This window comes from Podarcis gaigeae, assembly GCF_964106915.1.
Source record: "Podarcis gaigeae genome assembly, chromosome: 2".
NCBI lineage: Eukaryota > Metazoa > Chordata > Lepidosauria > Squamata > Lacertidae > Podarcis > Podarcis gaigeae.
In genome coordinates, this window is record NC_139679.1 from 4,271,757 (window position 1) to 4,287,045 (window position 15,289).

The window sequence follows — 15,289 nt, forward strand, 5'->3', positions numbered from 1 at the left end:
CACATGTAATGCCAAGATAGAAGGTGCCATTTGAAGACCACTAACTGGATCATTTCCCCCAATTGGTATCACTTCAGTATAGAGCCCAGCTTGTGTGTACCCTTTTGGCACTTTGAATCACACTGCATCAAGAGCTCTCAGGGCAGAAATCTTCAGTTCTGTGTGCAACTGCCCCATGTGGTGAGAACTGCAGCTTGGACCATTTTCTTGCCAGTGAAGTAGCCTCAGGCTGGCCCTGCCCCCCCCCCCCCAGCTGGCTATTGGGCTCTTCCAGGCAGGCAGGCCTATAAAAAGGGCTCCTGATTGGTCTGAGACCTTGCCTAAGCAGCAATTCCTTTCTGGCTCTGGTACCCGTGGATCATTTCTTGCAGCTTAGCTTTGACACATTCCCTCCTTATCTGTCTTACACATCTGTGTACATGATATTTTTGGAGGGAGGGGGGAGGGGCTGCATTTAAAACCAGGGTTTCTTCAGCACTTGCATTGGTCTCAAGTTTGCCAGTGTCTGCTTTCAAAATACTGGAACTTATAACTGCCTCTGAGCAGGTGCAGAGTCGCTTTCCTTTATAAAGGAAGCCAGCTAGATACCACTTTTGACATATCAGTGAAACATCAGTTGAATTTGTGGGTGGGGGCTCACTTTAAATCCTTTTTCTGGCAACTGGCCAAGAGGCTGATTGGTGTCATATGGGACACCAATTGTGCTGGAAGAAATTATCAATGAGCAAACCCTTTCGCATCTCATGTGAATATCACAAGTCCTCACCTCATAAGAGAGAGCTGCATTATTCATTCCCTTTCCAGTCATAGGTATGCATGTCATGATATGAAAGGAGAAGATGACAGATGGATCATGTTGCAAATTCCCCAACCCCCAGTTCTTTCAAAATTGGGAAGGAGCTATGGCTATTAACTTCATTCCCTCCCTCCCTGTTACATTACAGTTCCCTTGAAGCGGCTCCAGGCACTATGTACTCACTACAGCATAACAGGAAACAGAGATGTGGGCTTTACCTTCTCAACTTTAAAATGGCCACCTTGAATGATGAAAACTCATCTCTGACTCAGTGACATTTTTTTTTTGGGGGGGGGGAATGCTTGTGTGTGTATCAACTATATATTTTGGAAAGTTGTTCATCCATTCACTATGCACTGCTTAAGATAAAAATAAAGGTAAAGGACCCCTGACAGTTAAGTCCAGTCGTGAACGACTCTGGGGTTGCGGCGCTTATCTCGCTTTACTGGCCAAGGGAGTCGACGTTTGTATGCAGACAGTTTTTCCAGGTCATGTGGCCAGCATAACTAAGCTGCTTCTGGCGAACCAGAGCAGTGCATGGAAAAGCCGTTGACCTTCCTGCCGGAGCGGTACCTATTTACTTGCACTTTGACGGGCTTTCGAACTGCTAGGTTGGCAGGAGCAGGGGCTGAGCAATGGGAATTCACCCCGTCATGGGGATTCAAACCGCAGACCTTCTGATCAGCAAGCCCTAGGCTCAGTGGTTTAGACCACAGTGCCACCCGCGTCCCAACTGCTTAAGATAAGGTAGCCAAATTGGACACCATTTTGAATCAAGTCGGTGGACTGAAACTTTCGCAATGGCACTATTTTAACACTGCTTTCAAAACTGTACTGGTTTGGGGGTTTCTTAGAATTCCCAAGCAATGTTGGGTATAAGGCTGCTAGTTATATATATGTGAGCCACCATCACATCCAGCCTTTAGCCCAGGCTTCCTCAAACGTAGCCCTCCAGATGTTTTTGGCCTACAGCTCCCATGATCTCTAGCTAGCAGGACCAGTGGTCAGGGATGATGGGAATTGTAGTCTCAAAACATCTGGAGGGCTGAGTTTTTGGAAGCCTGATTTAGCCACACAATCTCTTTACCTTCTCTTCATCTTCATGACTCACCATCTCCCTGAAGCCTTCCCCATCCCCCTTCACTCCCTCTCCTTTACCCACTATGGTTGCTACCATTTTACACACAGGACTCGTGTGCCTAGGGTGGCCGTGTGTCCTGATTTATAGGGGGCAGTTTATTATTTGGATGCCAGTCCTCTAGGTGTCCTCTTGGACTGACAAGCTGAAGCCTTGAAGTCGCCCATCAAGAGTTTGCAGCGCTCACCCCTAGGACAAGATGCGTTGCATTTCTATTTATAGTAAATCTTTCCAAACTTGCATCTATGCATATTTATCAAATATGCAAATTAGTGTCCTTTTTGTGTGGTGCACAATGTTTGGCAATGCCCATCGTATGTTTATCTTTAACATGACAGACGGACATTCAGCAATGAAACTTCCTCCCCCCACAACCACAGAGGTGCGGAGAGAGAAAAAGCCATACTTGTCAGACTTCTGCCTGTTATGCCATTGCCAAGGGCCCAAGCACCCTGCCAAGAGAGGGACGAGGCAACCTTCTGACCACCACCATTCCCCCTGCAGTTCAACCCCCTCAGGTAGGACTCACGGACAATCATGCGGGCACAGACGTCGCAAAACTTGGGTTTTTTGAAGTAATGATCCTTGAATTTGTGAGGTCTGTCGTTAACTGGTTTCTCTGGCTCAGGTGGTGGCTCAGGCTCCTCCTCCTCTTCATCCTCTTCCTCCTCCTCATAGATGTAGTAGATGGGTCCTCCAGAGGGGCTGACCAGCTCCCCATTGGCCTGTGGTTCCTCTGGGGCAGGCTCCTCATTGGGCTTGCGTTGGAAAAGCTGCTTTAGCCGCTGCAGCTGAAGGTCCAGGATGGGGTGGGAGGGCAGGGTGGGGTGGGGTGGGGGGTGGTGGACAATCAGCACTTGATAGATGCCAACAGGGAACCTTGGCAACCAGCGCCATTGGCATGCATGCTCCAAACTTGTCCATGAGTAGCTCAAAAATGAGGCAAAGTGATGGCGGGGGGAGACCCACGGCACCCCTTGGGTCTTTGGCAAACACAGGGGAAGAGAACCCTGGATCACAGGTAATGCAAACAAATGTCCAGTGAACATATAGAAGCGGCATGGTGGCAGCCATACAACTGCATGGAGACTGGACCACAGAGCTCACCCATTTGCACAGAGTGGCTTTTCCTTGCACCACCCACAAACTGATGGTCTGCAGTGGCAGAAAACATCCAGTGGCCACATCTCAGGGGGTGGAAGCCACGTCACAGAAACAATTTGCATTGTAGAACTCTCTCCATGCAATGGCATTCTAAGCATGACTAGCAACTAATTAAAGATATTTTCTGTTTTAGTGGATTAATCATCTGCTTTTTAGCGATTAACTGGTTAATAATAATTATTCTAAAAGCAGGTATATAGTTTCAAGTGCTTCACATATTGCAGCAAACCTTTTCTACAACCTTCTAGGGCAGAGCAGTACCACATTGCATATTTTTTGGGGGTGGGGTGAAGCTTAGAGGCAGCAGTCTGCTTTCTAGGTCTGTGGGCAAAAGGTAGATTTCAAGTTGAACAGGGGGTGGGAGTGCTTGTTGACTCTGATTTTCTAAACAAACAACACAACAAGAATAACTTCGGAGTAAATATGCACAGGATTACACTATAAGAAATGTGCTTTGTTTGGGGGGGGAATATGCTTTAAACATAGTTTAAATGAATTGTGTGTATGCAGCCCAAGTTATTGTAGGTGTGCTCTTTTTAACTTGCTAATAATGCAAATTAAATTTTAAGTCCATGTGCCTATGCCAAAAAACTCAAAAGGTATCACTGGGCGAAAGATCTCTGCACTGCAGGGGGTGGACAATATGACCCTCATGGTCCCTTCTGACGCTACGATTCTGTGATTCTAAACCTGCTCTTGGGTGGGTGGGGGGAATAGATATCAAAAGATTTGCTAACTTACAATTTAACAACAAAGAAAAGAAAAAACAATCTAATATTTTAATTACCTTCTTCTGTTGCAGAAACATAGCAGAAGCAAGACAGCCTCAAAAAAGTAAAGGGCCCTACCTTTGCAGCCTTGCTTATTTAAAACTGGCCCATACCAATTAGTCAACTAATTTTTTGGGTCATTAATGTACTGCTTAACACTTGCATTCCTAACTTTAAACAGCCAAACCCATCACTGATGCTTTGTGTGCCTTTCACTTAAGGTGCATCCCCCCCCCCCCAATATATATTATCTCAGCCGTCAAACTGGTACGGTAAGTGCACTAGCCACCCTTTTGTGGCATATAGAATTTTAACGCAGAATCAAAAACTTACAGGAAGCTACCTCTGCCTGTTTAATCTTTACTCGTATTAGGAATGTAGGTCCCATCTCCTGAAGTTCCCAGCATTGGTTGTGGAAGCCAGCACAGCACCACACGGATTGGTTGGAACAGTGGCGATGTCATCAACCCACTCCACAATCACCTCCCACTGATGCTGCTTTTATTTTAAGAGGGAGAGATGACACATGCACATTTAATTGAATAAATGTACATAATAACATTTAATGGCAGTAAGTCTGCTGGAAAAATATGGGGAGGGGAGACACAGGCTAAAGAGCCATCGTTCAATTCACTAGCCCAGCAGTTGGCAACTTTTTCCTATAGACCTTACGAATCATAAATTGTCTTGTTGGACAATTTAATAATTTTTTGTACAAGCATATGCATCTCATATTTTAATAATCACAGCATATAGTAGCTTTTCTACTGCAATGGATGTGTGTGTGTGATATTTTAAAAAACATGTTTTCCTTTACCACTGGCATCATCAAAACCAGCACCAATTGTGAAATCATGGGCCCTGGACCAGCCTCTTGTTGCCCTGGTCAAAAGAGTCTGAAGTGCCACCATCCGGTAAAAAACAACAACTCAAGAGCAAGGTCAAGTACAGGCATTTCCAACTGTTCCACAACTTTTCTGTGGAGCTGCTGGACAGATTGTGAGAGGAGCAGTCCTGTGTTAGTCCCTTGTAGCAAAAACAATAAGGGAGTCTTTCATCACCTTACAGGCTAACAAAGCATAAACTTTCATGGACAGAGGCCAATTTCATCAGACACCTTATGTAAAATTTAAAAGAGAAAATTGTAATCTGAGAGCTGAATAGCAACGAGATGCAAAAGTTAAAGTTAATGATTATTAGAGCTTTAATATATGTTAGGCACAGCTTTAATCTTTTACAGGGGCAGATTGTGAAAATTGCTGGGACACTTGTATTAACACCTATAGTGGGGCAGGAAACTATTTTGCAAGAAACCATTGTAGATACATAGATCCTGGCATTATTCAGCTAATTAACCCAATACTGCAATAAAAACAGAGCTCGTGGTGGACCACATTCCTCTGCACAGGCCAGCACATCCATCTCCTTGATTGGCACCTGGGTGTGTGCCACGACCTCTGAATTCCAGTTTTCACACCACCAGTAACCGCATCCCACAGATGTGATAAAGTTCATTTTGACCCTGAGCAGTGCAGTTTGTGGAAGGCAGAGGCGGCGAGGGAGGCAAGGGGAACGTCACTGACCCAGATGTTGCTTCTGCTGCCATGGAGGGCAGCCAAGTCAGCTCACAGAGGACTCCTGGGGCATCAGTAAACTGGAAAGCATGCAGTCAGCGCTGCTTGAAATGCAACCCCACTCCTATGGTTACAGACGCTAACATGTCCCAGGGGAGGAGAACCAGCCAATACTCATCTCTCCTGCATTCATTCACATACACCTATTTGTGCACACACAGGGTCTCCTGGGATCTTAACATTTGGCAGTGGAATCAAATGTGGAAATTCTTGCAGGGCTTGGGTTACTGCCGCCAGTTTCAGCCACCACAGAAAGCTAAACACGTTAACTGAAGCGACAACTCTTGAGCTGTGGCTCAGGATCTTTCAAAACATTGTGTCAGAACACAAATTCTCTGTTGAGAGACTTGACTGTTATCAGCTAAAGAACGGGAAAGTTGCTAGAGGTAGGGGAACAGCCTTGTCTTCTCCTGAAAAGGAATTTGACCTGAATATTCCATGTGAGCGATCAAAAACTCTTAAGGAGCGTGTGTATTAGAGATATGCTCCAAGAGTCAGTTTCCCTCTGCTGTTGCTATCATGTCTCTATCCCATAGGAATTAAAAAGAAAAGACACATTAGTGGTTCCTTCAAAGAGGGAGGAGATCTGCTCAAAGTTGGTGGTGTGTCTGCCTCAGTTCTAATTGCAAGAATTCAATTACTGCCCCTAGAAGTTGCATATTTCCCTGCCAGCTAATTTTCACACACTACCTGGTGCTGGAGAAGTCCGCTCCAGGGAAGCCATGCAGCCTCCCCCTTCACAGAAAACCGAAAGCACTCCTGCATATTCACCCTTGCTGGATAGTGCCAGAACAGATAACGCCAGATGCAGCACAGCACAGTGAGTGGCAAAAAAGACTAAGCCGAGAATCTGGAAGCTTCTTGTTCAGATCTCTGCCATCTCTGAGTCACTAGCAGGGACTGAGGCAAGCCCCCCTTTCAGCTTCAGCCCCCTCATCTGCAACTGCCCTTGTTCTATAGAACAGCTTTCCTGTTGAGATACAACCAACATCCATTACCTGAACTTTCCAGAAACAACTGAAGGTATTTTGTTCTGATGGGCCTCCACAGCTGGATAAAGTCTTTGCCACGTGGTTCTACTTGACTGGGTTTTAGTTTTGTTTTAAATGCATCAGATGTGGGTGTTTTTTGTGGGGATCTAACTTTTTTTTACTGTTTTACTGTTTTTTAAATGTGCATTGCCTGAAAACTATTGTATAGATTAGAAGGTGGTCATATTTAAGGTAATCAATAAATTAACAATGATAAAAAATAATGTCTGTGATAATACTGGTCTGCCTTAAAGGGCTACTATGAGAAATACAGAGAATATACATGAAACACTTTGAACACTTAAGAAAAGGTGAATCTATGCAATGTTTTGTGTGCACATGTTAAATGCATGCTAAAGAACAGGAAAGACTGGATTATCAGGGATATTTCTAATTTGAGCACACATTTTAAAGCCCCCCCTCACTTCACTCCACTTTACCCTTGCAATGCCTCTGATTTTCCATGTGTTCCTGTTCTTGCAATTCAGAATAATCTTCTATGCATTTTTTTAAAAAAATAATCTTCGGCATATAAATCACATGACAACTCTATAAAGTAGGCTGTGCTTCCCATTTTACAGACATGGAATGGCTGAAAAATAGCTGTGTCTAACACACCCCATGACAAGAGTATGAGCATGGTGTGATCTGAAGCCAGGACCTACTACAGTGTTGAAATTAAACGCTTTTATCTACTGCCATGCACTTCCTGCAGACATGCATAACAGCCGCTAGAGACAACCAGCACTGCCAAGTGCTTAATAAGTTGGCTGTCTTGATTACCGTAAATGGGCCTAGCAGCAAGGAAACTAGTAATAAACAGGGATGTAATAAACAGTGTTGGATCCTTAGGGCTGCCATACATCACGTGGATTTCAAAGGCGGAATTGGCGTCTGGGGGGAATTTCCGAAAAGTGGCTGCTTTGTACTGGATCGAAAAACAGCTCAACAATTTGGGGTCTTTTTTTAAAAAAAAAGTTCAACAACCAGGGTGTCTTGGTTTTTACTTTTTGAAATATGGCAACCCTAAGATCTTGCTTTCCCTGCCTTTGGAATGAGGCACCACTCAAAATATGGGCAGCAAAAAGCAGAGGCAACTTTGAATTTGGAGAAAGGCAGAGCAATGAAAGTTTAGAGCTGTGTGTGAGTTTACTGACTGGTGCTTTGAGAATCTGATGCAGGATCAATGCTTTTGCTGATTGCTTTTATTTGCTTACACTAGGCACTGCTTTTACGTGTGTAAACAAAAATGGATATGAGAACGATTTATGTTTCCAGTACTCTCATCCATTGGAAACTAGAATATCATGCCCTCCCCTGAACGGTGAGTTTAACATTAGTTCTGCAGACTAATTATTGATTGTTGAAGAAATTCCTGCCCCATAAAAGAAACATATTTAATTCTTTTGAGACCCAAGAATGACATGCTACTAATTTCAATGATCTCCTTGTTTTTCCACAGGCAAGCTTCATTGCTCACAAAGACCCACACATCTCCATAAAGTATTGGTAGTAGTGGTTTGTTTAAAGTAAAAGTGATGCCACAGAGCAGGAATAGCCAACATGGTGCCCTCCAGATGTTGTTAGCTCTTAGCTCCCATCATTCTCACCACTGGCCATGCTGGCTGGGGCTGATGGGAGTTGGAGTTCAGGAACATTTGAAGGACACCATGTGGCTATCCCTACTGTATAGGAATTTAATCTTAGGCACAGATGTGTTTTACAGGGTTTGTGTACCTCATTTCAGCAGTGTGAAGATGAGAGTATAAATTGGTCATTTGCTAAAAGGATATCAAAGTATGACTCTGGATAAGCCAGCATGGCCTCTTGCTTTCTAATAGTGGCTTCATAGAGTAAAACTTCACAGATGTGTCTGTCTATGCTGATGCACAGCTCCACCAATCTGGGGGTCCCCAATCAGGCTGACCCACCGTGGGCCAACATGGGGATCACCTACCCTGCACCTGGTTCTGAATTAGTTCTGCAGCGGGGCTAATATTTCAGGGTAGTTGTTGTTGTTAAAAAAAATTCTTATTAAATATACAAATAGAAGGGAAGAAACTGACAGAGAGCTGGAGGGGTGGGGTCTAGGGGACAGTCCTTCACAAATGACCTCTCTTGCAACCCTGCGTAATTGTTTCCTCCACTCAGAGGCATTTATCCTGCAGAGTACTGCTTCAGGGATGAGGCCTGGCAGCTCTGGATAGCTCTGGACCATCCAACCCAACTTACAGTGATCCGTGGCTGTCTCAACTCAACTTGCTGATGCTCAAATCCCTCTGAATAGGGCTGTTTTGGTTTGGTACTTGGCTGAATCCAGTACACAGCTCTAGTGTGTGTGTGTGTGTGTGTGTGTGTGTGTGTGTGTGTGTGCATGCGCACATGTGTGTATGTGTCTACAAGGAGCTCTGTTTGCACTTCCATCCTAATGTGTCCAAAGGGAAACTCAAATGGGAAGATGTGCAGGTTACCTAAAGCCAGCACAGCTTCCCCCTGTGAGATGCCTTTTAGATACATTTGTTTACTGGCACTTTGTGCAATGCCTAAACTTATCTAGTCTCTGCCAACTCTTCCAAATTTCAGCAACTGTTCAAAATTCCAGACTTCCACAGAATTACACAGCTTGAATACATTTGTATGCTTCACTGGAATAATACATTCCCTCCAAGGCAGAACTTTGACCTCTGTGCTGCAAAACTCCCAGCATGCCTTGCAGATTTAGACCAGGATCCAAAACAAAAGCACACCAGAAAAGCAATTTTCCCCACCAAAAGGCAGGTTGGGGCTTGAGTTTCTTGAACAGCAACCTTCCATACAGCAGGACAAACCATTATGGATTTCCTAGCTCAAGAAGAACATTGGACTGATATTGTTCTATCCCATTTGAAATGGTTCTGCTTGTCTTAGAATTGTGATACTTTTATCTGAAGGGGGCATATGGCTGACAATATGTGACCTCATTGTCACATCTACCAACAGGACGGGTTCTGTATTAATTTACAAACCCTGGAACAATTTAGGTCCAGGGTCCCAAAGGGACCATCCCAACCTGTATATCCATCTCAGTCACTGAACTCATCCATAGGAGTATAGCTGGTTGCCCTCCAAATTGGTGAGGCTCATTTGACATTAACACAAAACTGAGGTTTTAGTGCCACCAGCCTAGCCCTGTGGAATGCTCTTCCAATAGAAATTCATCGGGTGTTTTCTGTATTGATCATTAAACATTCCTGAAAATTTCTTTGCCATGAGCCCTATGCAGTCAATTAAGTTAATCACTTTCTGTAATGCTTAGTTTGTGATCTGTATTCCCCCCCATGTATGTTTTTTATTGAGTATAAATAATGGTAAACCGCTTTGATATTTTTAGTGAAACTGCAGTCTATAATTTTTTTTACAAACAAACAAATAAACCTGTTTTTCTAATTTTATGTTCCATTGTTGTAACCCGACCTAGGGCTTATGGCGAAGGGCCGGTAATAAATCTAATAAATAAATAAATAAATGGCCTACACGGCCCCCTCCAGATTTATGAAGAAGGGGAGGAGTTCGGATTTTATATCCTGCTTTATCACTACCCTAAGGAGTCTCAAAGCAGCTAACATTCTCCTTTCCCTTCCTCCCCCACAACAAACACTCTGTGAGGTGAGTGAGGCTGAGAGACTTCAAAGAAGTGTGACTAGCCCAAGGTCACCCAGCAGCTGCATGTGGAGGACCGGGGAAGCGAACTCGGTTCACCAGATTACGAGTCTACTGCTCTTAACCACTACACCACTCTGATGCACGTAGATAAATAGGTACCGTTGCAGCGGGAAGGTAAATGCCCTTTCTGTGCACTCTGGTTTCCGTCACAGTGTTCCGTTATGCCAGAAGCAATTTAATCATGTGGGCATATGACCCGGAAAGCTGTTGGCGGACAAACGCCAGCTCCCTCGGCCTCAAACAGAGAAGAGCGCTGCAACCCCATAGTCGCCTTTGACTGGACTTAACCGTCCAGGGGTCCTTTACTTTTACCTTTTACTAAAAAAAAAAAGGCAGTCAACTTGTTGAAAACATCATGCCAATTGCCCTGGTATATGAAGAGTGTTTTGTTTTTTTCTGAATGAACACCCAATCTAGACAGGCTGGCTTTTATTTTGTTATTTTAAAGTTTTAAAATTCTGGTTTGTTAGCAACCCATGGGTTATAGATTGATGGCTTTCTGTTCAAGAAAACATGTTGTTCTTAAATCCATGTTAAATACCCATTCTTTAGTAGCTTCTTTGGATCATGGCAAAAAGATAACTGGTTATATTTAAAGTTGGACAAGCTGGCCCAATGGCAACCATAACCTTCGGGGAAACCATGAGAAGAAAGTGTGCCGTACTCTGTGCTCATAGAAATAAGGCAACGTCAATGGCTCTTCCCAAGACTTACATCTCAGGGTTCCAGACAGGTACATTGGTGGTTTGTTGGGATGGGATGTCCTCAGCCTAAACTGCAAAGGACAGGATATTCCCATCTGATTGGTTGCAGCCACTGTGGCCAAAACAGGCCAAAGTCAGAAGGTTCTGGCATCGTAGGGCATTCTTAAGGAGGACTGAGTCCTTCCAAGAAAGACCCCATGGCTGATTGTGGAGGAATTGGGACACAGAAATGGGAGTCACCCCACCCTTGTCCTCCCAGAGTACAGCCCACAACAGAACTTACCCCTTCCGTCGATTTCCCCCCTTCAGATGTGGGTGATGCAGGTGGCTCAAGAATTTCTTTTTCTGTCATACTGCATGGGGAAGAAAGCAGGTGCAACAATAAAGATGCAAAGACATAACCCAGGCACCTCCACTGTTTGTAGGAGGTGGGAGCCAGAAACCCATGGGCACACACACTCATTATTCGCAATGTCCCGAAACTCAAACCACACTTGATCAACAATCCTCCATCAAAGTGGGCCGGGGGAGAGGAATTTCCATAACAGGAAACCACAAATACCTAGGATAAGCTTCCAATCTGGTACCCTTCCAATGTTTTGGACAACAATTTCTCCCAAAGCACCTGGAGGGTAAAAAGCTGGTGAAGGCTGACTTGGATGTTTTCCAGCATCAGGTGTCTAGCAAATAGGAGCCTTGGGATGGAAAGGGTGAAATTACACCACAGGCATCTTTGCGGGTGAATGGCTGGTGAAGGTAATAGAGGTTCTCTGGTTGGCTGGGCTTAAAAGCTAACCAGGACTTAGCTCTGGCACATGCAGAGTGCCTCTCCCCCCCCCCCCACTAGTATTGCCACTTTTTAACTGGTAGGCTAGGGATAGTACAGCATTCTCTACCATCAGTGGGATGTGACAGGTGGAATCTGAAGGGGCTTGATGAGACTATGGATTTATCTAGTTGCATTTTTAAACTATGAAATAAGAGTTGGCATTCAAATGGGGGCTAGGGCATTATTACCTACACAGGAATTTATATTTTCAAAAGTGAAACAAAACATTCCATGGTATATTTCTGTAGAATAACTCGCAGGAAAAAGGAACAGTTTGAAAAATCTTGATGCCCTTTTCTGACATTTATGAAATTGAATAATTTGATGCCTTCTCTGCTGAAATGAAATAAGGCTGTAATATTTTAGGAAGTGGTATGTGGACACTGAAGTTTAATGATTACAGAAATAAATGAAATCATGTATTACTGTTTATTATATAAAAGTATGCAATTTAATATTTATTAAGAAAAAATGGCGGGGGCGGACGGGGAACCCTCACCTTTAAAGTTCTTTCACCACAACGCAACACATATTCTTTAACCAGAAGCAGAGCTGACTGAGAAGATGCATGCAGTTCTCAGGAACAGCTGAGAGTGATTAAAAAGGGGTTTGGATTTTTGAAAAAAGGTATTTGGAGGAAGGGTGGAATATAAATTTAATATACTTTCTGCTGCTTGACTGATCAGTAGGAAGGTATGTTGTGGTTCATACAAGATTAGGCACTGGGCCAGAAGCAGGCAGTGAATAAAACCCAAGAAAGTATAAGCACATTCCCCAAGGCCTCTTGGAGATTGTGCATAATGGCTAGGGAATATAATAAATTCAACCAAGAAATTCACATTTCCCTAAGATGTGCAGAGCCTCTTAGACTGCCTTAGGGCAGGGATGGGGGAACCTGGGGCCTCCAAATGGTGTTGAACATTTAGCTCCCATCAGCTCCAGCAAGAACCGTCACTGGTGAGAGATGTTGGAAACTATAGCACCTGGAGGGCTAAAGGTTTCCCATAATAGGAGTAGGGTATGTAGCCCCACAACTACCAGTACTCCTGGGGCTCCTGATAAATCCGCTAGTTTTCTTTCTTTTCTTTCTTTACCAACCAAGGCTGGTAAAAAAGTAGGCCATTTCCAATCCCGGGAAATGTAGCTGGGTCAAGATACTGAGAGCATCTTCAAGGTACTGAGAGCTAACTCTTCTCCTACACTTAACAAAAGAACTGCAGTTCTCGTGGTTTCTTGAGAGTGAGTGATTATTAAACCAGTCAAAATTTATAATAAAATTTCCTCAGAGGGAAACATTAAGGAAACAGTTGCACAATTTTCCACATAGGGATTTATTTGATCTAGTGAGGCAGAAGAGAAATTCACAAAGAGACCACCCCCTTGGCTTCTACTGCTCACTACTTTCCCTATGAGGTTATGGGGATAGCTAACCAGAGTCCAACCTAGTTAGAATAAAATCAGGATTTCTAGGAGAAATTCATTCTGAAACCAACTTATACTTAAAAAGACCCCCAGAAATGCATTATTACCTGGTTAATGTTTGAAGAGAGCAGATGGATTGCAGCACTGGAAAAGGTATAAACAAAATACTTCATTTCTATAAACAGGCGCTGGGAAGCCCTGCTTCTTAATCCTGGCTGTATATGGACAGGCTGGGATTACTCAGTGGTGAGGGAAAGACACTCTTGAGGTGTTTTTCTTTTATTATTTTTACTTTTTCAAATGTTTAAGCCCTGGTGTTGTAAAAGAGGTGCTGGCACTGAGCCCTGACACACATTAAGTGCTGACCAAAAGTACACACACTTCCTCACCTGCCTAAGCTGTCTAAAAACCACCAGCCTGCACAGTTCCCCGAAAATTTCCGAAGAAGCTCCTCTTCCTCAGCAGAATAACTCAGCCCCATAAATATCAAACTGGGAAGAAATTATTTGTTGATATGGGCCATTTCCTCCACTCAGCGAATCACCTCCCAAACCTTTATGAGAACCAGGAGTGGCTAACGGCAAGCATGGCCCATGCCTGTCATTAATAGCCACGTCACACTGTCAGGACATCAGCAGAAAAGCATTTGGGCTGTCCAGTGCGTAGCTGCTCCCAAGTGCCTGTGCCCACAAACGGACTCAAAGGTTCTGCAGCAGTCATAGCACCCCTCTGCCTCACATTCCTAGAGGTTTGCTCATGGCCGCCTGGCTGTCTGCTTGGACACTCACGTAAGCTGCACATTTGCTGGGTGGTGCAGACAGGCAGCAGAACACACTGTTGTACAACTCTCAATGTGTAAAGCAGAAATAACTCCCCAAGGGCAAAAGTTATTTGCATTTAAAGCCTACATTTAATCACATCAAGGCAGCTATGAGGGCCACAAATAGTCTTCACCTCCCCCCACCCCCTTTAGTATCAATTTTAATTAAGATATTTTTAGAAAACAGCAGAAAAACTTTTTTTTAAAAAAAAGCCATAATGTGCTAATCCCGTTTTCTTTCTCAGAATTGCTTTATAGCAGGTGCCTTAATATTCTTTGCTTTAGACTTTTAGTGGGAATCAACCCCCTGTGAAAGCCAGGCGACCATGCTGCAAAAATGGAAAAGTACTTTAGGAAGTCTTGATCTTTCATTTCTAAAAGCACACACTTACAACTTGTAGATCCCAACACATACCCTCTTGCCTGAGGATTATCACAAAGCACAATTATTTCCGCAGAAACGGTAATCTCCCCACCCTCTTCCAGAAAAGGCAATTCGGCCATTTTAAACCTCCACAGACTGAAACATGCATATTCCTCTACCTCTGAAAGCAAGTGGCTTAAAGTGCGTAAAATGAACTGCCTTGTTTGCTTTTTGAGGCATGGGTGGCATCTTTCATGGTTCTAAGTACTGGGTCTGAGACGTTTATGCCTCTGTGAGCCAAGAGCAGATGACAGTGGTGGAGGCTGGAGAGAGAAAAGGCACACTTACCTTCAGGAATAAAGGACACACACCTCCTGCAGGTTAAATCCTTCCAAAAGTATCAGGCAGTCCCCACAAACGCAGCTCTCCCTTCGTCCTGCCCAACATCTCACTTTAGAGATCCATGGGGGATAAAGATTTTCCCCTTCCTGAGTCTTAGCATGTAAAAGTTTGCCGTCCCAGCACCACAAAGAACTTGAGTGACAGGAGAGGAGGAAAGACAGCTGCCATCTATTGGGAGGGCTGACATGGAGAAATTGGACACTGAATAGCAGCTTGAACATGGCTTGTGGGCCAAACTGCCTGAGACAGCAACACAAAAGCTCAGTTGGGAACTGAGGAAGGGAGGGAACTGTTCAGATATTGACATAGAAATGAGGCAGATCCATTGGCCTAGGAGCTTTTGAACAGAAATCACTGCCTGGGGTACAGCCTCCAACTGACCTCAATGCTGCAAATAGTGCACCTTGACAGAGTATCTCAGGCCATAACATAGCATCACAGTCAGCTAGCCAGGAACACACAATCCCACTGGGCTTCCTAATTTTTCATAGATGCCTTTCTGTACATACCTAT

General features: G+C 44.1%; 1 protein-coding gene across 4 annotated transcripts in view; it reads right to left on the minus strand.

Moving 5' to 3' along the window:
* The window catches only part of STAC3 (SH3 and cysteine rich domain 3), a 32,121-nt gene extending 17,076 nt beyond the window's left edge, over window positions 1–15,045 (minus strand). The window contains exons 1-3 of one of the 4 annotated variants that reach the window (XM_083729241.1): window positions 14,723–15,045; window positions 11,223–11,292; window positions 2,464–2,725 (exon numbers count right to left, since the gene is read on the minus strand). In XM_083729241.1, coding sequence (XP_083585367.1) covers window positions 2,464–2,725; window positions 11,223–11,291 — 331 coding nt within the window. In that variant the 5' untranslated portion in view covers window position 11,292; window positions 14,723–15,045. Of the gene's footprint in view, window positions 1–2,463; window positions 2,726–11,222; window positions 11,293–13,297; window positions 13,758–14,722 lie in introns of those variants that run through there. The other 3 variants (XM_083729243.1, XM_083729244.1, XM_083729242.1) reach the window with 3 other exon arrangements.
* Between the last annotated feature and the right edge of the window lie 244 nt (window positions 15,046–15,289).